This window comes from Aythya marila (assembly GCF_965140915.1).
Source record: "Aythya marila genome assembly, chromosome: 5".
Classification (NCBI taxonomy): domain Eukaryota; kingdom Metazoa; phylum Chordata; class Aves; order Anseriformes; family Anatidae; genus Aythya; species Aythya marila.
The window spans coordinates 18,936,768-18,959,651 of NC_139046.1; the positions used below are offsets into that span (position 1 = coordinate 18,936,768).

Here is a 22,884-nt window from a genome sequence, read left to right on the forward strand (position 1 = left end):
GTATGCATAGGCAGTAGGAAGGGGATGTAGCCAGGCCCAGGGTGCAGCTGGGATTTGTAGCCCAGCAGTATCAGGACATGTCCATGCCCTCTCCATATTCAACGTGGTGTTCCTACTCACAGTTCTGTAATGCCCAACTACCTCCACTTTGTGTCTTTGTTTTTTCTCCAGAGCTGGGCAGAGGATATTATGGCCATCGTTCGGAATCCCCTCACATACAATGCTTCTCGGTACACCTTCCTGGAGAAAATGTAAGTGATTTCTAACAAACATTGTTCTCTGAAACACGTATTTGTTGCTCTTTCTGTCTCTAATAGAAAGAAAAGGCTTCTTAGCTTCCAAGTCTTTTGGGCAGTCTCCAAATGAGTCCTTTTTTCAACTTGGGAGCTTTAAGGCACAGGGCAGGGGGTGGTAAATGGGTCCTCTGTTGTATGACAACTGACTGGTACCACAGTACCAGTCAAACACACACATGGTATTAGGTGGTATTAGACAAACTGAAATTCTGAGCCTCAAATATCCCCCACCCACCCACAATCACAGTGCTTGGCCCAGCAACGTGCTGCCTCTTTTTCTTGTCTGTAATGCTGTTTGGTTGGCAGCCTGGGATCACTAAGGAACAGTAGGATACCATTATCTCATATTTATGTCATACGTTTCAGAGTAATAATTCTGATATCAGTTCTCTTACAATTCTCCCGTTTCTCTTTCCCAAGAAGTGAGAATAGGTTCTGTCTTGAGGTTAAGGTAACAGTCTGCAGGACCCCGTTTTCCAGTTAACCGTTGGTTTCCTTTCCCAGTTGCATTTTCTCTTTTGCTCCTTCCTTAACAGAATCTGTCAGACTGTACAAGTGAATTTTCATCATCTTGACTTCTTTTTTCACAGCCTGGTGAAACTGAAGATGCAGCTTAATGCAGAGGGAAAGATTCCTGTCAGGAAGTGAGTATGGGTTGGTTGGTTGGTTGTTTTTTGTTGTATGTTCAATTAAAGACAGTAAAGACAGAGGAGCTGGTAAGAGGATGGTAGCTCAGTGGCTTCAGCTGCCTACTACTGGGCCTAAGAGGTAAAGGCCATTGCCTCTGTATTCAGGTCATGAGGTCCTGCTGCACCTAGGTTCCTCCCAGTGAGGGATCTGGGACATAGTTTGGGTCTGGAAAGGAGACCTTTTGTGACCACTTCCTTCATCTACAAAAAGAAATTGTCTTGAACAGCCATGGACTTCACTTCCAAAGCTAAGCAACTTTGGTAAAATTCTAACTGGGGATTTGTTTTGCAAACCTGAGTTTTGAGATTTGTAAGACTTGTTTGAGATTTCATGCAATGAGCTCTGTATGTGTATCGTTCCTACAGGAGAACTTTTTGCTTGACTTTCCAGATAGCCTGAAGTAGGGATCCATTGCTTTCACTCCTGTTTTCATGTACGACTGCTATACCTATTCTCCCCTGGTGTAATCCCACTGCCTTCCATCTTCACTCTGCATGAAGGAAACAGCCTTTGAGGACAGACCACTGAGCCAATGTTAAAGCTGGCTCAAGTACAGGATAGGGTAGATTTGAGCTCAATGCCACAAGTATTGGCTTTGTTCATCAGGGTAGGGCTGCCATGAGAATAAGCCAATGCTGCTTTGCTGAAGCAAAGATGGACCTATTACTTCTCCGCTGCACTGCATGGCATAAATGTAGAATTGGTTTTGTGTCCCTCAGTATCTTCCCTAGTCAGATCACTCCATGGCTGACCCTGTGACTCCTTGATGTCGATTAACTCATAGACTAAAAAAAAAGCTGCAATGCAGTGTTGAATTCCCTTTGAGGTACATAATTTATCTTTTGTTTTAAGAACAAGGACCTGCAGTGAGTGCATTCATGGGTATTCACAGGAAAGTTCTGAACCACTCTGTTTCTAAGCTTATGCTGTGTTACAGCGTCACAAGAGGCACGTGCTAATCACCTGTAATAAATACACTACCTACTGTGTGTTATATTGCATAACAATTCCACATTAAATCTGTGCTGGCTAAATGTGCTCCTGGATGGTTGATCATTATTCAACAATAAACATTTTTTGTTGTTTGTTTTCTAAACTACAAAACAGTAGAATTTCATTCTACCAGAAACCAGTGTACACATCAAGGGGCTTTTAAAAATGTATAGCTCTTTAATGAATAACTCACACTAGGGAAAGAGTACTTTAAATTGATCTTTAAAATGCAAGCAAGGTAGCATTACTGTAGAGAGAAAGCAGCTTATTTTTCTGAAATAAGCTCAAAAAATGTCTGGTGCAGCCTGTACCCCTCTTCAATGCCCTGGTCTTTCTTTCTTGCAGAGTAGAAAAACAGACTTATGGTCTAAAGCATTAGTTGTTTAAAATGGTCTGGATTAAGAGCCAGATTTATAAAAATATTCAGCATTTCCAGGTGCAGGTGTATGCAAGGTTTTCAGAACTTCATATCAGATTTTTTTTTTTAATTCCACATTTATTTGCCTTTCTCTTTTGACATTTAAATCCCTTTTGAAGCATAACAAGAGTGCTGCATTTTTTTGCCTTGCAAAGGGCTGCTCGAGAAACCAGCATGCACTGAGTTTGCATAAATCATCTGCAGCTCCAGTTGAGCACTTTTCCACCTGTCAACACGTTTGGCACTTTTTGTTCTCCTTTTTTGTCATTGAGCAGCTGTGATGCCAGGAGTGTAATAGACCTGACATTTAAATTTATCCACAGCAGAGACCTCATTGTTGTTGATTGGGATATTCTGAAATTAGGGAAAGCTCAGTTAATGTTAATTCCGTAATACAGCAGAGGCTGCTTTAAGCCAAAGGCTTGACCAGGTGAGTTCTACCCTGTAGACCAATACCCAGCTTTCTAAATTGAAGATGAGCTTTTTTTTTTTTTTTTTTTTTTTTTTGTCTTTTCCTCTGTAATGAGTTTGTTCCTTGAATTCACGGAAAGCCTTTGGTTTCCAGGACAGAAATTTTTGCCTTCTTCTAAACCAGCAAATATGCACAATGTTTGTTTGCTTATTTTGGAATATTGTCTTGACTACAAACTTATTGCTGGCTAGTGCCAGCTACTGCATTGGTAATGTCTTGTGGGAGGAAGTATGGGGAATTTGTAGCATGAGAACAGCTACCAAAGAGGGCACCTCCAAGAGATGTAGGCAAGGATAGCGAGTAATGATTTTAGGAGTAAGCTGACGCAGCTTAGTAACAAGGCTCTTCTAGATCCCTGTGCAAAAATATAGAACTTCTATATTAAGGCAGCAGTCAGAAAATCAACCATAGGCTTATAAGATCTGGTCCATCAGGTACTCTTGGAGAAACACTGCCTTCCTTCTTTGGTTCATGTCTTATTGTTGGTCTCCTTTGTTGTGCATTTTGAATGCCTTGCACTCTGGTTGCAGCTCCTAGCCACCCAAACCCAGGCTTTCTGACTTGACTCCTGTGGTGATAGTTTCTTTTTTCCCTGTCTGCTTAGTATTTTTCAGATGTTTCCTGCAGACAGGAAAAGGGTGGAAGCAGCATTAAGTGCTTGTCATCTTCCAAAAGGCAAGGTAAGGGTCTTACTAGGTACCCAAAGATCTCTCTAGCTTGAGAAAAATCTTTCTGACTACCCTGACTGTGATTCCCTTGGCTTTAAAAACTTCAGTCACCCAGATGCTCTTAAATTGCTTTGAAACCCTGTCCTTTTGCTAGCTACCTTGCCTTAACTGCAGGCCTGCTAAGATCAATTCTTACTGTTTGTAAAGCAATAGCACTTGCAGCTCTGTCACTTGCATTATGTGGCACAAGAAACAGCACATTCCCTTCTGCCTGTTTCACTGCTCTTTGAAGCAACAGGTCTCATGGTTACTCTTAGCACTTCTACCAACCTGCAGAGTACAATCTGGAACTCTAACAGTTCCTGTCAGTTCACCACGCACTAGTCTTATATCATCACACAAGAGGCACCAAGGGACAGTTTAAATAACTGTCTGTTCTGAAGTAGGCCATTATAATGTTTCTCCACTCCATCTCCTCTTTCCTAAACACCTTGCTAGATGTTCCAGTTGCTTATTTGCCTTTTCACAATTGAGTGCTGGACTGGGGGTGTTGAGTGTTAACAGAGGTGAAAACCATCATGGGTTAATGGTACTGACACGTCCTTCTTTCATTCTCAGAATGATGCCATCAATCCAGAGGACTTTCCTGAGACTGTGTATAAAACTTTCCTCATGAATCTGTGTCCACGGCCTGAGATTGATGAGATATTTACCTCACAGTAAGTTTCCCTCAAGCCACATAAAAGGATTTGATCTCTTGTGGCAAAAGATAGGCAAAAAGGTGGGGAGAGGGGTTGCTACATTTATTATTTGGCTGCTCTCAAGCCTGCCTATAAAGGCAGGTACCCATGTCACAAAACAGTGCCAGTGCACTTTACTCTTCCACTGACAACCCTGATAAAAGGGATCAGGTGTCACTGTGCTGCATGGGCTCTAAATAGTCACTATCGGAAGGGCTGATTCCAGGTCAACACTAGATCGTGCTAATGTGATACTGCTTTTGGCTAGCCTTAGACAAGACCATGTACAGCATTAGAACCACAGAGCTTTGCCAGTAGCTAGTGAATTCTTTTCAAGTAGCTAAACCTGTGGATTCTTAAATGGACTTAATTTCTATTCAATGTGTTCTGAAATTACCTTTAGAGTTCAAGTCAGAAGCTCAAATTATGCCGCCTTCTTCCATTATACAACCTCTTAACAGTAGCACATTAGTTAGGAAGAATATAAAAGAAGAAAAATAGCCACAGAGAGAAGCATCTTTTACAGGAAGGAACGCAGACAGAACATTGGGCCCAGAGAACTGGGTGCCCATTGCTAACCTGGGCAAGGACCAATCTCTTGTGAAGTTTTCTTAGTAGTATACATGCCTTACCTCTGCTCCCCTATAATTCTCTCCCCTTAGCCATTTAAAAGCAAAACCCTACATGACCAAGGAACACTTGGCAAAGTTCATCAACAAGAAGCAGCGAGACTCTCGCCTCAATGACATCCTTTTCCCACCAGCAAAACCTGAGCAGGTGCAGAGCCTGATAGAGAAATATGAGCCCAGTGGGATTAACATCCAAAGAGGTGAGTTTTGCTCGGCCCGTAGGTCTTGTTTTTATGTCATGTCCTGCTGTCAAGGTAGCATGAAAATAGTAGAGGATCTCACACCTTCTGCTATCCTGGCTTTCCCAGGGGAACAACCAGCCTGATTCTCACAAACCTCTGTGTTGCAGTGCACTGGGACGAGGTGCCAGAACTATTTTGTTTCAGTACCATTAACATCTTTGTTCTCTATGTAGGGCAGTTGTCTCCAGAGGGGATGGTCTGGTTTCTCTGTGGCCCTGAGAACAATGTGATAGCGCTGGATAAATTGGTGCTGTACCAGGACATGACGCAGCCACTCTCACACTACTTCATCAATTCATCACACAACACATATTTAACAGGTATGGGCAGTTCCAGAATCTGCTTCAGCTCCAGCAGGTATGTACCATCACCAGGGATGGATGAATGATCCTGACAATTAATCAGGCAGGTGCATCTACCCTGAAGTTTGGAGGGCTGAGGGCTGTAAAGCACAGTAAGGGGCTTGACACTTAAATGCTGTGTAAGAAGAAATGTCACCCTGTTACCTAAAATGTCTTGTCATTCTGCCATGCACACCTGCTCAAAGACAGCAGAGTTCTGTTGCTCTAGTTTATGCAGAAAGTGTCCCACATGAATAGCTAAAGAGCCTCCCTGCCTGTGCTCTCCTGCAGCTGGTCAGTTTTCTGGTATCTCGTCTCCTGAAATGTATCGCCAGACACTGCTGGCTGGCTGTCGTTGCGTAGAGCTGGATTGCTGGAAGGGCCGTCCCCCAGATGAGGAGCCGATCATCACTCATGGATTCACCATGACAACTGAGATCCTCTTCAAGGTACAGAAAGAATCTTCTCCTCACTTTTAGTCCTGCTTGGTTTTAAACTGATCTCAGCTCGAGGAGGCTAGCTGACCGAGGTAACAGTCAACTGCATGGGCTGAGGGCAAAAATGTTTGAGAGGGAAAGACTGATGGCAAAGTGAATGAATGTGTAGGTAGAATGAAAGATGAGCAAATATGCAATAGGCTGGAGTTTGCATACATTTTTGGAGCGGGAGGACCACCAGAGAAGTTGTTAGCTGGATGAAGATGAAGGAATGACTGAAACGCAGGCAGTCAAGTAAAAGTGATGGAGAGACAGTTGAGTAGGTGTGCCTGCATACACGCAGTTGTGTAGCAAGATGGACGTATGGATAGAAAGTTGCGTGAGGATGGTGGATTTTATGGATGGATGCAAGTCGGAGAAACAATCAAGGTGGCTTTTAGAAAACAAATGTTTAAAATGAGTTCATTTTCTAACTGTTCTACAGCAGGTTTGTGTGTTTTACAGTCTCAGATAGCGGTGCTTTGGAGGAAAAAGTTCTAATTACTTCCTAATTACATGACTGTGTGGAATGTGTTCAGGGGAACAACTGCTCTCTAGCATGCTGGGCAGACGTATTCCCCAAGGATTTAGCTGCCGGGCTTCAGAAGCACAGTCCAAAGCCTACTTCTCCCTTGAAAATTTAGGGTATTTAACCACAGAAGTTACAAACATCAATGCACCAGTTAAAAATCAATGCACCACGCTTATTTTTTCTGCCCTCATTTATAGAGCAGCTGCCAAAAGGCAGAGTCACTCTTTATTATTTTTTGTCTTTATTCTTATTCCCTATCTTCCCCCAGTTCCCACACTTCACTAGTACTAAAATATTTATGTGTGGGGGGAAAAAAACACCACAACCTTAGTAATGATCAGAGGTATTGTCTTATTCAGTGTCAGTAATTTCCCAAATCCTGTAATAGCACTGCTGCATTTTGCACAGCAGTTCACTACAGATAGGAGAAATAATGACAGCTGTAGCTGCTGTAATTGCAGAGTTCTGCTAAAACATGTGACTGTACCTCAAGGAAATTATAACCTGTTAACATATGCCCAGGTTTTAGTTTTACATAATGTGTAGATGTTTCCCTCCACACCTCTATCCATTTTTCTGCCATTGCCTGTGGCCTTTTAGCAGCTGCTTTTGTAGTTTCTCCTCCTCTGAACCTTGAAGGTTTCTTGGGCAGAGTCCAAGTGGTCCATGGAGGAGCTGCTGGGGGCAGCACCCCTCAGTGCTAAAATCACTGCTGAAACAGGATTTGGGGGGGCCGTAGGGGACTGCTTAATTGTTTGGGGAATATTTTTTAAGGAGGAAGGAGGTTGCCCAGGTTGAGGTCATGGTGCTAACCCTGGCCTTGTTTAATTTGCAGCCTGTGTGTCGTAGTGCAGTATGCCATGGACTGTGTGAAGTTAGTGCACAAACACACCAGACTAAAAGCTGGGAGGTAATTGCAGAGGAACAAATGATGTTTCTTTACCATGTCAATTAGCAGCACCAGGGAAGAAAATAGTGGAAAGTTTGTGGCAGCTTAACAGGGACTTGAGGGAAATACGATTATTTTTTCATCATTAATGCTGGGAATGTTTCCATGGTATTTGCATTTGAAATGTCAGCGCTGCTGGTGACTGAACATTCCAGTTTTCTCTGCTGCTAGACAGAAGAATTTTATGAGCAGGTGAAATGATAGAAAATTGGACAGGTTCAGAGGTAAATGTAACTTAGGTTTGAGGCAGTTTAATCTGGTGCTGTGTATACCTTTCTCTACCAATTGGAAGTGCATCTGGCAGTGACTTGCCTCTCTTGCTAGATATTCTGTCATTTCTGGATACATTAAGCCATGTAAGGAAAAAAACAACTGAGTTTCAGGTCTTCAATTTCATGTTTATGCAAACTATTGACTTCAGCTGTGTGAAAGAGAATTATAGGGCTTTAAGGTTGGAGCTGGAAATCTGGACAGCTATGAAAGAGAAGACATCTCTCACTTTCTTGCCAGAGAAGTTTAGTTACATTAAAAAGAACCCCCTGACAAGGATGAGTGTGGAGATCTGAAACTTGGGGATTAGTTTAGTGGGGAGATGGATATGCTATTAGTGATTGCTGATCTCATCTCTGTGACCATTCTCTCTCCTTTAGGATGCAATCGAGGCCATTGCAGAAAGTGCTTTTAAAACATCTCTCTACCCTGTCATCCTGTCCTTTGAGAACCACGTGGACTCGTGAGTGTCTGGTGATTGGGGACCAAATGTGGGAGAATTGTGTTCTCTGTTGTCCAGAGCAGACAGGCAAGGGCTCCTTGGTTTCAAGTGAGTGCCTGAGCTGACATGAAACACTGTTAGAGGTTTTTGCATCAATTGAAAGGGGGTCAGAGCCAAAAGGTGAGATGTAAGCTGCAGAGTGAGTGCAACCACAAGTGTGTAACCTTTTAACTTGGTGTGGCAGAGTATGAAAAAATGAGAAGCCTGGGAAGGGATTTCAGGATACGTGTATTTGTGAGAAGGCAAGAGATGGTTTTCTGGGTAGAGTTTTGTGGATCTCAAGATGGTTGCTCATGCTAGGCTCTGGATTTGGGCATCTGTTCTCCTGTTCATTCCTGTTTTCTCTCGTTGTATACTAGGCCCAAGCAGCAGGCAAAGATGGCTGAGTACTGCCGAACCATATTCGGAGACATGCTGCTGACAGAGCCACTGGAAAAATACCCAGTAAGTGGAAGTTGGGGAAGGAGGTTAAAGAACTTGGATTAGTGGAGAGGTCTTTCTGAAAAAGCAGTCAGTCCCGGTGCTAGGAGATGCCACAACACATAGAAGGACAGTGACAAAGATAGGGTGCAGCAGGTAAATGAGCTTGGTTCATAGTGGAGAGCAACACGGAAAGAGGAGGGAAGACCTTGCAGTCACAGAGGTTTTTCTAAGTGTTTGCCTGATTCTGTTCTTAATGCACTGTCACCTGAATGACTTTGGAAACTGAGCTCTAGGTGATCAAGCTATACTGGTTGTACGAAGATGAGTTAGTGTATTTTCGTACATGGTATAGTTTCAGATCTGTCTGCCAGCAATTGCTTTGGAAAGAAACAGGAACAAGGGCTTAGCAGCATTTCAGACTCTTCCTACCAATGCTTCTAAATCCCTGTTCACACCCTGGAAATATCCCCTTGTGGGCATAGATGGACAGGTCAGTGACATGCATAACTTTACGCTTAGAATAGCTGAATAAAGCTCCTGCTCTGCTTGACCCTAGTCAACAGTTTGTGCAAGCACGTATTGTTGTTGAGAAGGTGGTGTTTTCAGTGATCCTTATGCACAGCACTACTTCAGTTGCCTTAAGAATGGATAGTGATTTACAAATAATGGGCAGTGCCTGTGTTCTGCAAAGTATGAGGCAATTCCTTTTTGTTAAATAGGGGAGAGGGGAGTTAAAACACCTAGTCCAAGCATCTGCCTTTAGCACTGAGATCAGAAGAGCTGAAAAGAAGCAGTGAGCGAATTGCCAGTTGCCCCCTGTTCAGACTCATGTCTTTGTCCAGGCAATGGGGAGAAACTGGGGGGGGGGGGGGGGGGGGAAGAGAGAACCAGATAAGGGTGATTCTATTAGCTAAATTATTAATAGGCCTGTTGCTATCTGTACGGGGAGTGTAGGTCTAGAAGCACAGTCTGAGTCACACATCCTTGTATGACACACACAAACCCACCTACTTCAGGATTTTTCTTTTCAAATCTGCCTTAGGCAGAGAGTTTAAATATGGCGTGAGTGCTGATCTAGGACTGAGGCTCTGGGATAATGAGAGAAGTAGGTGGCATTTGAAAGCCAGAGGTGTGTGGATGCCTCCAGGGCATGTAGATGGTTTTTTAGCTGTGGTGCAGGATGGGTGGCTGGAAACAGCATGCACAAGCAGCAGAACTTGAAAGGACTGAAAGGTACAAAATGCCAGTGTGAAACTGACATCAGGAAAGTGAAGTCTTAGGAAAAATCTGCATAGATATAGTAGGATGAGCCAGCAGATAGAAAAATTAAATTATACAGTGGGTGAGAGATGTTTCCATGCACCAGTAAATGGCCAGAGGAATGGCACTGGGAGGGGCAGGACTGCTGAGTGTTTCAAGTTCTATCTTTGAGATGAAAGTTCAGTATGAAGTTTCTCTGTTGCAGCTGAAGCCAGGAGTTCCCCTGCCAAGTCCTAAGGATCTCTTAGGGAAAATCTTGATTAAGAACAAAAAGAAACAATCTGTATCTGGGAAGAGGCAGAATTCTTTGAAGAAAGGGAGGAATGTGGAACCAGAACTCATTGGGCAGCCAGCCCCTATGGATGCTGAAGATACTGGTATGTCTAAAGGGGAAAACGGGACTACTATAGCTAGATGAGCAAGTCTGGCCTGCTGGAGACCTTCTAAATCGCCCAATACTAGCTTGAGGCAAGCCGATACCAGTCATTCATTCAGGTATCTCACGAAGTATAAGCTTGGAAGGTATGTTAAATCTTCAGAATATTTTCAGATGCTTCATTCCAACCCAAAAGAGACAACCAACTTAATTCCCTGACCATCAGTCAGTTCTGCCTACTCTGAGGCATATGGCTGCATGGGTTGGTAATTCATTGATACACAAATGAACATGTTGTTTTTGTGGAAGAGTGCAGAACTTCTTACCACCGGTAGCTCTCTGATAACTACAAATTCACCTTAGAATAATGGAATCATAGAACAGTTTGGGTTGGAAAGGATCATCTACCTCTACCTGGTGAGAATGAGGTCCAGCTTAGCATCTCTCATTACTGGTCCTCACATTGAGGTTCTTGAAGGTCTATAAGACATTCAGACCCTACTCTCCTCCCATCCTCCTCCTCCCAAGGTCATCATTTCTTGGACTCAGGTAGAGAGTTCTACCAATGGTACAACAGTGAATTTTACAGTCCCTGTCATGGCAGGAGCTCATGAAGTCTTATGAAGACAAGATGTGCACTCCTACAGAGGAGCTAGAAATCAGACATTCAGTCCCACAAATGTGTGTGACCTTGGTGGGGAAAACAGCATTGTGATCATCGCTTTTGGGAGGCCTGCAGGAAGAATGACTTGGTCTCTTGGGTGTGTTAGTCCAGTTTGGCCTATTCATACTTGGATTTTGCTAATAATGATATGATATTCCACTCTTGCTCCTGTGATGTGATTGTGAGGTTTTGTAGAGTTCTTCCCTGTCAGCAGAGTTAGAGCCGGAGGCTGTGTGAGCAGCCACAATGTCTTGTCTCCATGTGCTACTGGCTAAGTACTACTGATGTGGGCTGTGTGCGCTTAGTTTGGGCAGGCGATGTGGCTGAAGAGGAACCAGAGGAAGAGGATGAGCAGCTGGGAAACCTGGATGAAGAGGAAATTAAAAAGATGCAGTCAGATGAGGTACTGTCACTACTGTCTCTCTTCCTTTTCTGTGGTTTTATTTTCTTTTTCGGGCCTGACCACACTGAATGGAGATTAATTCCAGAATGCAAAGGGAAGTGAACCTGTGCTATGACAAGTATACATAGAGGATATAGCTGAAGAGGTATAATTTCTGACTCTGATATTCTGCATGATTTGGTGATAAATATCTGCCTTCAGGGTGTTTAGAGAGGCTCAGCCTTAGTGTGATAAAAGTTGTTACAGAAACATGAAGTGCTGCTGCAGAAGAGGGAAGAAGCAGATCAGCAATGCCTTGAATAGAAGAGATCTGTTTCCCATTTCCTTCTCCCTAGTATCACTCATAAGAGGCAAAAAATGTCCCAGGTTTGTCCCAGAGTCCATGCTTTGAGAGGTTAAAGAGGTCCTAGACTTCTTATGTACTGATACCTTTCTGTATGTCTTGGTTTCAGTTTTTGCCAAGCTACCCAGAAATTCAGTGTGCCCTTGACAATGCTGCCCACAATGTAATTGTTAGATCAGGAAGCCAAAGAAACTGGTGTGCTTTGGTCAGGGCAGCCATTGGCGCTCATTGCATGTGAAGCCCAGGTGTGTTTTGTTTCACCTCTGGAAAAGGTTTCATCTGTCTTCTCTAATGTGTTTTTTCTATTTTTTTTCTGCCTAGGGCACCGCTGGTTTGGAAGTGACAGCGTATGAGGAAATGTCCAGCCTAGTTAATTACATACAGCCTATCAAATTTGACTCCTTTGAAGTCTCTGCCCGTAAGTTATATTCAGTTCTTTCAGGATCCTGAGTATTTCCATTTGACCAGGAGAACACGGCTTTCAAATGCTGCTGTTCTCCACTTTCTTTTGTGACTTGCTTGAACCTATTTCCTGCCATTTTCTCTCTCTCCCACAACATATGTACAATACAAACACTCTCCTTCTGTCCTTCTCCTTGTAGTAAGGAATTGATAAGGAAAAGACAACGATATGTCAGATACTGCTCTGTTACATCAGTGAAAATGAAAAGCAGCAGCTTAAGGCTAATGACATCTATGTGATCTTGCTTTGCTGCTTCTGAGGGCAGGATTCAGCCCAGCTTTTCTTAATGTATGAAACTGGCCTTCCTCTTCTGTGGTGATTAGGATCCTGGCTGGTTACAGAGAAATATCTGAAATGCTGCAAATGCATGCAATTTCTTTGTACACGATAGGGTCCTCCAAACTGTCACCACATCTGGACCAGAGAAAGGTAAATTGCCTTGATAGAAACCAGTAGCTGGAAGAAAGTGGTGATAAACAGGTTGAGTGCTTCTTGAGCCCATTGGTCCCCACACACAGAATTGGGAGCTGCGTGCTTCCTATGTCTAAACACTTTCTTATTTCCTGTTTCTAGAGAAGAACCGGAGTTATGTCATCTCTTCCTTCACGGAACTGAAGGCTTATGATCTGCTAACCAAGTTCCCTATGCAGTTTGTAGAGTATCCTTTTGGCAATGTTTGCCCATGGTAGTTGGTGGTATGGAGCATGGGAGCTAATATGAAGCTTGAGTTAAGGCTAAGATATGTCCAACTGGCTTTCTGGTTTCAGGACCTGGTAAGCTCTTCATCAAAGGTATGAAGAGTGCAGGTGCTAGAGATATGGGATCTTCCAGGGTGTGCTGGGGGGCTGTTCACAGAGATTCCTGACAGATTCTTGTATCCTGGTGTAGTAAAAGCCAAGACTGTCAGCTGTTTGCTTTTAAACAGAAAGGGATGTGGGAAAGGAGCCTGTTGTTGCGTGGGCCTCTCTTTTTAGAAGGCTGTGAGCATTCGTAGAAGAGCTTAAACAACTCTTTAATCTGAATACACGAGCTAGCCCCAGGGTACATAAGGAGTGCTCCAGACTTGTTTCCAATAGAGCAAATGTAGATACAACAAGCGACAGATGAGCCGGATTTACCCCAAAGGCACCCGGATGGACTCCTCTAATTACATGCCCCAGATGTTCTGGAATGTTGGCTGTCAGATGGTGGCACTGAACTTCCAGACTATGGGTGAGTGTCGCATTGTCCTCCAGCTTCTTAGTGGGTAAGGCTGTGTGCTCATGTTCATTGTCTCTTCCTTCACTGCTATTTCCTATGGCCACTGTTTCCCTGAATGCATTTACTCTGTGTGCCTTGTTCCCAAAGTGTTGCTCTTCTGCCTGAGTCTCCCTCAGACCAAAAGCACTTTTCTAGGCCTGGCACAAACCTGGCATGCAGTGCCTGTGATGCCTGTCCTACATATTTGTGCATGCACACATACATGGGCTTGCTGTCATCCAGTATCTGGGTACCATCTCTGGCTGTTCTGTAACATGATGTCAGAGTAAATAACTTGTATGGATGCACCAGAAGCTCCTGCCTCCTCTAAGCTGCATCCTCTTTTACAAGGCAGCAGGCATAGCTCCATCTGGCTACAGGACTGGACTGTCTGTCCTATTATTTCCAGTATACTGACCTGGGCAGGAAAGAAAGGCCATTCCTTGCTGTACAACCAGCATAAGAAAGAGACGTAGAAAAGCCTCCAGATAATGGTGTTCTTTACTGTTCTTCCTTCTTTGCTATCTCATGTATAAAGAGTGTAAGAGACTTCATAGGATCAGTAGGAGAAAAAAAACGATTTACTTAAAAAGGGAGAGTGATAGATTGGTTACAAAGAGTGTATCTTACTGAAGACAGATGCAGAAGCCACAAGACGCTGTCCACAAGACAATAAGTAGCAGAGGAGATGGACTGAGAGGAGGCCCAAAATGACAGGAGGAAGGAGTAGAGACAACTATTTACTTCACACTCAAAATAGTGGGTACTTCTTAGAGTAGGTTTTAATTTAGTTCTACCCATGATTTATGGTGCAATCATAAGCAAACCACTTTACCTTTCTTATAACAGCTGCTGCAATATTTTTCCCTGTAGGGTGCTGAGAGGCTTAATTAGTTTTTGAAAGGACTTTATGAACCCTTGGCTAGCACAAACTATAAAAGTACAGCATCTTTCAGCTCATGCGTACTACACAAGACATCTGATGAGGTCCCACAGTAATTTTTCTCATTGTTCTCCTCTGTTTGTACCTCAGATGTCCCCATGCAGCAGAACATGGCTCTGTTTGAGTTCAATGGCCAGTGTGGCTATCTGCTCAAGCATGAATTCATGCGGCGTCCAGACAAGCCATTTGACCCTTTCTCTGTGGACCGCATTGACGTGCTGGTGGCAAGTACCCTGTCTGTCACGGCAAGTACAAACCGTGGTGCTGTTCCTCCCCTGACAGCCATTTGCTGTCACCACGTGTATAACTGGCATGTATGTCCCCTCTATTTATTACCCAGTAGGGTTCTTAGTGGCAAATGAACCCAGAGAGTCCTGTGGGAGAGTGTTACCATGGCAACTCCCAGTCTTTTCACTATATCAAATTAATCATAATCACATGAAAATGGAAAATTAGCATCTGCCACGCAAAGAAGCCAAGGCTGTGATGATGGGGAGGGAGGAGGTTGGAAGAAGTGTTGAAGCAAGAAACACGGGCGACGAAAAGCCTAATGTGGATTGGAAGCTGCAGCAGAAAAGATGTTTGGGGCTGGAGGGGGCCTTAAAGGGTGAAAGTATGGGTGGGTTCTTTTGTTTTATTCTTTTCAGCAGTTGCTAATTATGTTTCTGCTTGTTTCTAGATACTTTCTGGTCAGTTCCTCTCAGACCGTAGTGTGAAGACATATGTGGAAGTAGAGCTGTTTGGGTTGCCACGGGACACAAAACGCAAATACAGAACCAAACTGACCTCCACTGCCAATTCCATTAACCCTGTATGGAAAGAGGAGCCTTTTGTTTTTGAAAAGGTAGTATCATTTTTTGTCATTTAGATGGAGAATCTTTACAGATCCTGTTGGTCACAAGCACTGCTTTGAGAGGTCAATGACAACAGAAGGGACTCTCTTCTGGAGATCTCAGTCATCAGCTTTAGACACACCGAGGCATTATTACGTGTTGCACCCTCAGATAATACCCAAATAATGTTGTCCAAAACAACTCCCCATGAAGATTTCCAGGTATGGATAAGGGGAGCTGTGAACATTTCTGGCAATAACAGGCATCAAGAATCTCCCCTTTGTGAAACACTTTAGACTGAATTCACTAATCAGCTTTGAAGACTTCACGCATGAAAGGAACTGAATGTCTGTGGTTAAACTGTGAATCTGGTGCAGATGTACAGGACAAGTAATGGGACCAGCAGGAGGTTTTCAGCTGTGCCAGATTACAGAAAGCTGCCTTGTTTGTCTTCAAGAATTCAGTGGTCACTGGTTCAGTTATAGGGCATGGGGGGAGGTTAAGTCAAGGGTGATAGTAAGCTCTGGCCTTTCTGCTGTAAGTTACAAAGGCAAAATACGTGTTACACAATTCATCTCTGTCAAGCACGCTGTGAAATAGCAGATATTTTCAGCCTACTTGGGATGTGGTAGATAAATATTATCCTTGTTTCAGAAAACACTTTTCAAGCTACAGTTTTGACAGAATAATTTTTAGTTCATTTTATGGCAGAAGGAAATGGGGGAGGCTGATGAAGCAACTCTTATGGCAAAGTTACCAAGCTTGCTAAATTATCCTTCCAAGTTCATTTCCTTCTCTGGCGAATTGCTTTGTGGAAATGCTAGTTCAGTGGATTTATTGCACAGTTCTTTCTTTAGGCAGCCTGCCCTCCTGAAGTCTCTCCTCTGAGATGCCTGTGTTTTGTGGAGTTTTTGTAAATTCAGTTATGTCTGTGACAAACTGCAGCCTTAAATTACAAGATGTGGAAACAGACGATGACTTTCCTGGAGAGATGGCTTTGTTTTGTTGGAAGTAGAAGAGAGTAAAGTTCTACCTAGTGAACCCAATATGCTACTAGAGATCAGAACATAGTTGCCTTACTCTGTTTTGTTTTGTTTTCCTTAGATCATGATGCCTGAGCTGGCATCTCTAAAAATTGTGGCTTATGAAGAAGGAGGGAAGTTCATTGGTCATCGTGTCATTCCCATTATTGCAGTGCACTCAGGTAAATTTTGTGGAAATCCCTTCAACTTTTGTAACCTTGAGATCTATCCATTTGAAGTTGGTGAAGAAAATATGGACATCTGCTAATTTTGTTAATTAATCTCTGATGTAGAATATACCTGTAGGCAGTGGTGCCTTCAATTCATCCTATTAAAGCCTTGGTTTAATGCCTTAATATATTCACAATGCCCTCCTGTAGACAGATACTCTTACTGTTGGAGTACACAGATGAGAAGGGAGAGAGATTGGGTCAGCTTACCTCTTCTGCTTTCTGTTTTCAGGCTATCACCATGTTTGTCTCCGCAGTGAAAGCAACATGCCACTCACTATGCCTTCTCTATTTGTGTACCTGGAAGTAAAGGATTATGTTCCTGATGCTTGGGCAGGTAGTATGCATTAGTGTGTGTGTGTGGGGGGGGGGGGGTTGTTCCGATCTTCTGCTCTCAAATCTAGAAGCATTTTTCCAGCTGTGGAGGTGCTTTCCCACTGCACCCTTAATTCCTTGTCAGAGTGGGACTTGAGCACATACCATCATCCTGTCATACCCTTGCTTTTAGCTGAAGAGAGGTGGCCACTTGTGCTGTTATTGTGACCTGTTCCCTGTGTGGACCATGGTGCACATACTACATTTGCACAGTGGCACAGAGCAGTTTCCAAGTGCAGAGGTGACTGTGAGGGACTGGCAGCAATAGGGTTTTACAGAAAGGGTTGTGCAGGAAGCACAGGAGAGAAGTTCCTCCCTGTATGAAGAGAGGGGAGGTTTTTGCTGGTACTGGAATACAGAGATCTTCCTTTAAAAAGGGAATGGTCAAAGAGAGATTGAGAAATAAATGAGGAAAACAACCCCCTGGAGGTATTAACAGGAAAGCCTTTTAACAATCATGAACAAAGCCATGCAGAATTTTGATGGCATCAGCCACAGAAGTTCTTGTGAATACTTTGGTTTTAACTGCAGGCATCTTGTGTTTGCTCTCTCCTTCTCTGTGTTCATATACAGGAACATTATTCATGGGGGAAATCAAGTGAAATTGATGGTTTTAACACAGATTCATAAGAAATATCAGTTTTATACAGGATTGAACTAGGGTTGGAGTAGGGAAGTGTGCAAGCTGGCAGTCTTAGCCTTTGGAGCTTTTGGGAGTAATACACTCTTCTCAGCTCCTTATAGTTGGCTGTAAACATCAGTTGTGAGCCATCACTGTAGAATAGGACTGAGGTAAAGACAGTCCCCTCCCTCTGTGATGTCAGAGAGAAACTTGTTACAAGTAGAAAATACAAAATATCCCTTCTCCACAATTTCCCAATTTAGGCCAGACAGGGCAAGAAAAAGTGGAGTACAGCGAGTTATTTGATAATCCAAGCAAAGACCTCCTTTTTGTTTCTAGATCTGACTATTGCTCTATCCAACCCGATTAAGTTCTTCAGTCTGCAAGATAAGAAGTCAGTTAAGCTAAAAGATGGCTCAGTGGAGGTAAGTTTCCCCAAGTTCTGTCATAGTCTAAAATATGCTGTGTGAATTCAGCCTGAAATAGAGGGGCTGCCAACAGGATTTCCACTAACCTGGAACAAGGCTGTCTAATTTGTTGTTCCTAGCCAGAGGCAGGCAGAGAACTACCCTCAGTATAGAAGTGGAAAGTGTCTGAGACTAACAGCAGTGGGAGAAACTTCAGAGGCTGTTTCATACATTGCTACAGTTTCTTTTGTCTTAGTTCTCTGAGGTTAATACCACTGCCAGTGAAGAAGGAATCTTAGTGGTGTGAAACAGTCAGATTTCCTTAGTCCAACATGGGAGAAAGCATACAACAGCTTTGTGTGTCTTTGCTACAGCTTTTGTTTGCTAATCTGATGGTCTCAGTTTCCATCTGCTGTGCTTTGATTTACCTCTGATCTTTGTTTTAGAGGCTTGACATGCAGAGGAACTTCCCATCTGCTGAAAGCAATGGGATACCAGACTCCACTGGGAAATTCACCACCCCTTTTGCAAATGGACCTGCAGGTAAAGCTGTGGGTGTGGGATGAGTTTACAGAAGGGAAAGCCTTGTCATTAAGGGCAAAAGGTGTAGGTATGCCTTGACTGTTGTGGCAAGAGCAGATGTGACGTGTATACTGCTTTTACTCCACAACAAAAAAGTAATCCCAGATACCCACTAGGAATACTAGGAATCAATTTGAAGGCTCAACTGGCATGAATGTCTTTTCTCTCCAAGTCGGGGCTAACTTGTTGGGCTAGTATCACTGTTTCCTGGGAGGTAACTACCTTAGGAGGGAATCGAGGGAGAAGTGGTCTGTGGCAGAGATGTAGCTTTTTATCCCAAGTGTGAAATTGGAGGTTGGACTTTAATTTTGAGCAAAGACATGGGAGTTCTGGACGCTTGTGAGAGAAAGGTCGTAAGATCTGGCTTGATTCTATCACTTAACACCTTCCTGCTCTTCACCTCTTTGTTGTTCAAGGTTCTTTTTCTATAGATCGCTCTGACTTCTGACATTTTAAGTATGTTCAGATCTCTTTGAAAGCTCTACATTTTGAAACTGCACTTAAACCAGCATTCTGTTATGTAATATTTGGGGAGCCGTATAGACTGGTAATTTTATTCATCATGAGACTCTTTTATAAGATGCACTACAAGTTCAGAGTAAGCAGATCCCACATCTGGCATTCTGCAAGACTGTGAATGGAGCACAGTCCAGTTTTGACCACTAGATCAAATGGGGACCTATTAACATAATGAGAGCAAAAGCCATACAACTCTGCTCGGCCATGAGTTAAAAAAAATAATTACAGATTTGCCTGACCAGAAGTCAAGAGACAAAGTCTCTTTCATTTTTTACTACTATAAAAAGCATTTATTACTCTGTTCAAATATGGAGTAGCAGAGAAAGATATCACATTGTTTGTTCCTCTCATTCTGGCACCCTCTTGGCCTTGCAAAACAAACCAACAAACATTAAAGATACATTGGTGAAAGTGCCAGAGGGAACATTCCTTTAATATGCTTCTAATCCAAACTGATTGATAGAGTAATTTCAAGTTAGGTAAGAGCATGTCCTCTACCATGCACTTAGATTAACTCATTCTGTTCTGATCTATTGTGTAGTAATTGACAGCTAATCGGTGTTTCTTCCATATTAGCTGTATTAATGTAGTTAGTGTCCTTTAAAATATGTTGGCATTGAAGCAATCTGTTTCTTCAAATTTCATTATAGTCTCAAATATCCTCCTCAACTAATCAAAGCAAGTTAACACATTCCAAATTATCACTAGCAATATTCAGTTATTACAGACCAAATGCCCTTTTTTCTCCATCAAAGTCAAGAATCCTGTTCTTTTTCTGCTGTGCCTGTTAACAATATTCCCAAGCACTTTTGCATCTCAGTAGCTTAATTAATTCTTTTCTATTCACACCAGCAACCTTTGTGTGGCTCGTGTTCTTGATGAGCTCTCTACTGTCCTTTTTCAACCCAAAGGTTCAAGATAGAACATAAACAGGAACTTCTTGTGATTTCAGGAGCAATGGCTTTGGCCAAGGATGAAAATGTGATAGAAGTGACACAGATTACAGGTAACTCCCTTTATGCTGTTCCTATGGGCTGAGGCCTTGCCAGTTATCTCGTATTCCCTTGCTGCCTAATTTCCAACCAGGATAGAATTGAAACCTGTTTGTAAATTAATAAAGGCCTGACTCAGCCCTGCTGGATGTAGCCAGCATAAAGGACAAACTACTTGAATCCCTTGGGGTCGGAACCCCCTTCCCCTGCCTACAGCACCATTTGCCCAGTTTGACAACTGCTCTGGTGCATAACAAGCTCTCAGGCTGGGAATGGGCTCACGGCAGTTCTCCAGGAAAAAAGAGACTTGGGAGTTGCCATGGTCTATGTCTTATGCCCGCTCAGCCACTGATGTAATAAGCACAGATTAGTGAGAAGAGCTTTGGACCACTCAAGCATTAGCCTTCTGGGGCCACAGGCTGCAGCAACACTGCCGCACTTCAACTTCATAGCAAGGTAGGAGGCTTAGAGATATCACACAAGTTCTGCTCTGGCCAGATTTGATGAGTCCATTACTTTGACTAAACCAGACATGTAATAAGGTATTGTTCAGCTGTTTTTTTTTTCTGTTTTTTTTTTTTTTTTTTTTGTCCCAATGCAGTATGGTACAAATCAATACAAAACACTAATAACCAGTGTGCCTACACTACAAAATTGAACAGAAGGTACAAGAGTAAACCTGTTGCCCTCAGGACATGTTGCCAAATAATTGCTATATGCAGCAGATATTTTGTTGTTGGTGGTGGTGGTTTTTGGTTTTGGTTGCATTTTTGTTTGGTTGGTTGTTTTTAAGTTCTTCATAAACAAAAATGCTCCATGAGACAGTACTATGATTACATTAAATATGTATTCTGGCAAGAGGCATCGCATAATATGGAAGTGTAGTGGGCTCTGGTTTGAAAGTCTAAACTTGTTGACCGAGACTTGCATTTAAGTTGTATACTTGAGTTTCCTCAATACAAGCCTTCAAGCCTTTTATAAGTAGTTCACCCTGTGCAGCATTGCACTGCAGACACGCCCACGAGTTCTGTTAATTTTTACACATTCCACGCCAAAAACCAGTTACTTCCCCTGAGAAGATAACTCTTTGTGGCTTTTCTGCCACAGATAACCACATCTTAGTGACTTGCTACTGTCAGATAACAAAGTTCTCCAACAGTTCACAGGCACCTTCCCTCCTCATATTTTCACCTACCTTAAAAGGCCTTTCACTCATTCCTGACAACTGAGGGAATGCCAGCTGTTAGAACTGGAAGGAATAAAAGCTCCTGTCATTGTAACTTGGCTTTGCAAAAAAAAAAAAAAAAAGTAATTAAATAACAAAGCTTTTCACTTGCAATTAGAACTGCCAGCTAGCTTAACAGTTGGGGTGTGTTTGGGATGCTTAGACTTGTGGAAAAAGATCCAAGTCCTGAGATAGACCTAATAGCACGTTACCACTATTGTGTTCTTGCGGCCAAAATACCAAAAGGCAGCAATTCTTCTGGCTGTCCCCAGGCCAGGCATCCACCAGATGGGGAACTGAGCTGTATGTAAAGCTTAAAAGAGAGAGGAAAAGCTGAATGAAGGCAGTGCTGAAAAAAACTGTCTGACCCCAAAAGACATCACAGAAGGGTGAGAAATAGTGTGTGAGAGAAAACGGCCTCTATTTTTATATTTTAGAGCCTCAGACAGCCAGCCTCGCAGAACTGCAGCAGATGAAGCTCTTTCTGAAGCTGCTGAAGAAACAGGAGAAGGAGCTAAAGGAGCTGGAACGGAAAGGAAGTAAACGGAGGGAAGAGCTGCTGCAGAAATATTCTGTCCTCTTTTCGGAACCTATCTACCATGGAGGCAAGAAAAGGGCAATACACTCCAGGAAAACCCAGAAGAAGAGGTAAATACAGCACAAGGTTTTCAGCAGGGGTATCTGGCCTCTGGGTCATGAAAACCCCTCAGATAAACACGGGTGAGCAGTGTGCTCCCTTTCTCTGAGGGGAGTATGGAGTGATGTGGACATCCACATCTCCCTGGTTTTATTGAGGGATGGATGGGTGGGACTGTTGGGAGCATATAAGCATCTCTAGAAGCAGCACAGCTGCTGTATCTGTTCTGCAGGAGTCTGACAATAGCTGATGTTGATACTACATGTGCAAATCCTGTAGTAATGGCAGAAAGCATAGATAGCCAAGTTTTGGAACTGAAAGAGAGGTTGAAGATGGACCTCATCCAGCTGGGGGAAGAACACTATGATGGGATTCGAAGGAGGAAGGAACAGCATGCCACAGAGGTAAGGACTGCATCTGTCGACAAAAAATGTAGCCTGGGAGAACCCCTTCAAGGACAATGTGAAAAACCAAGTTCTTCACTGAACTGTGAACTCAGAAATGTGGCCACGGGGCAGAAAACACTCCTCATAGCAATTGTTAGGTCCATACAGTATAATTAAAAGAATGTAGACAGTGATACTTAGTTGGTAGAAGCTACAACATCCAGCAGAAACATTTTTAAAGGCCTGCAATTTGAAAAAAATATGAGAAGCAACTGCCCTGGTGCACATCAGGCTCTGTCTCAATCTCTTCTGATAGCTTAGCTTCAGGTTAACATAGCATTTATTGGCTTCATATGGTGCCAAGTGCAAAACTGTATAGGAGCATGGGTACATCAGGTTGTACCATGCTTCTCACAGCTGCCTGCTCAATGCAATACCATCAGAGGTAGGGTGACACCTCGGAAGCCCTGCAGGTTCACCAGTGGTAAGCATCAGAACATTACAGACAATGCTGTAGGGGCAGTTGCATCCACTGCTGTCACGCAACCAGAACAGCTGACACATGGGAACAGAGCAGCCCCAACAATACATCCAGTGCTTTCTATTGGCACACATCCATGCTAATGAATGGAAAGCCCTGCAAGGGACAGTACTCTGAGGACCATCCCTTAGCACTGACAGCAGTGCTGGATCTCATTCCTCTTGAAATTTGGAAAGTGCCT

At 43.1% G+C, this 22,884-nt stretch overlaps 1 protein-coding gene across 3 annotated transcripts in view; it reads left to right on the forward strand.

Moving 5' to 3' along the window:
* Positions 1 to 22,884, forward strand: part of PLCB2 (phospholipase C beta 2) — a 49,482-nt gene that overhangs the window by 17,496 nt on the left and 9,102 nt on the right. Inside the window, exons 5-27 of one of the 3 annotated variants that reach the window (XM_082761421.1) lie at positions 172 to 251; positions 887 to 940; positions 3,474 to 3,549; positions 4,156 to 4,256; positions 4,940 to 5,106; positions 5,322 to 5,468; positions 5,781 to 5,938; positions 8,097 to 8,179; positions 8,578 to 8,662; positions 10,107 to 10,278; positions 11,247 to 11,344; positions 12,009 to 12,105; positions 12,724 to 12,808; positions 13,238 to 13,362; positions 14,423 to 14,577; positions 15,012 to 15,176; positions 16,270 to 16,369; positions 16,650 to 16,754; positions 17,754 to 17,839; positions 18,268 to 18,364; positions 19,875 to 19,928; positions 21,577 to 21,787; positions 22,009 to 22,180. In XM_082761421.1, the coding sequence (XP_082617547.1) occupies positions 172 to 251; positions 887 to 940; positions 3,474 to 3,549; positions 4,156 to 4,256; positions 4,940 to 5,106; positions 5,322 to 5,468; positions 5,781 to 5,938; positions 8,097 to 8,179; positions 8,578 to 8,662; positions 10,107 to 10,278; positions 11,247 to 11,344; positions 12,009 to 12,105; positions 12,724 to 12,808; positions 13,238 to 13,362; positions 14,423 to 14,577; positions 15,012 to 15,176; positions 16,270 to 16,369; positions 16,650 to 16,754; positions 17,754 to 17,839; positions 18,268 to 18,364; positions 19,875 to 19,928; positions 21,577 to 21,787; positions 22,009 to 22,180 (2,673 nt within the window). Of the gene's footprint in view, positions 1 to 171; positions 252 to 886; positions 941 to 3,473; positions 3,550 to 4,155; positions 4,257 to 4,939; positions 5,107 to 5,321; positions 5,469 to 5,780; positions 5,939 to 8,096; positions 8,180 to 8,577; positions 8,663 to 10,106; positions 10,279 to 11,246; positions 11,345 to 12,008; positions 12,106 to 12,723; positions 12,809 to 13,237; positions 13,363 to 14,422; positions 14,578 to 15,011; positions 15,177 to 16,269; positions 16,370 to 16,649; positions 16,755 to 17,753; positions 17,840 to 18,267; positions 18,365 to 19,874; positions 19,929 to 21,576; positions 21,788 to 22,008; positions 22,181 to 22,884 lie in introns of those variants that run through there. The other 2 variants (XM_082761422.1, XR_014317595.1) reach the window with 2 other exon arrangements.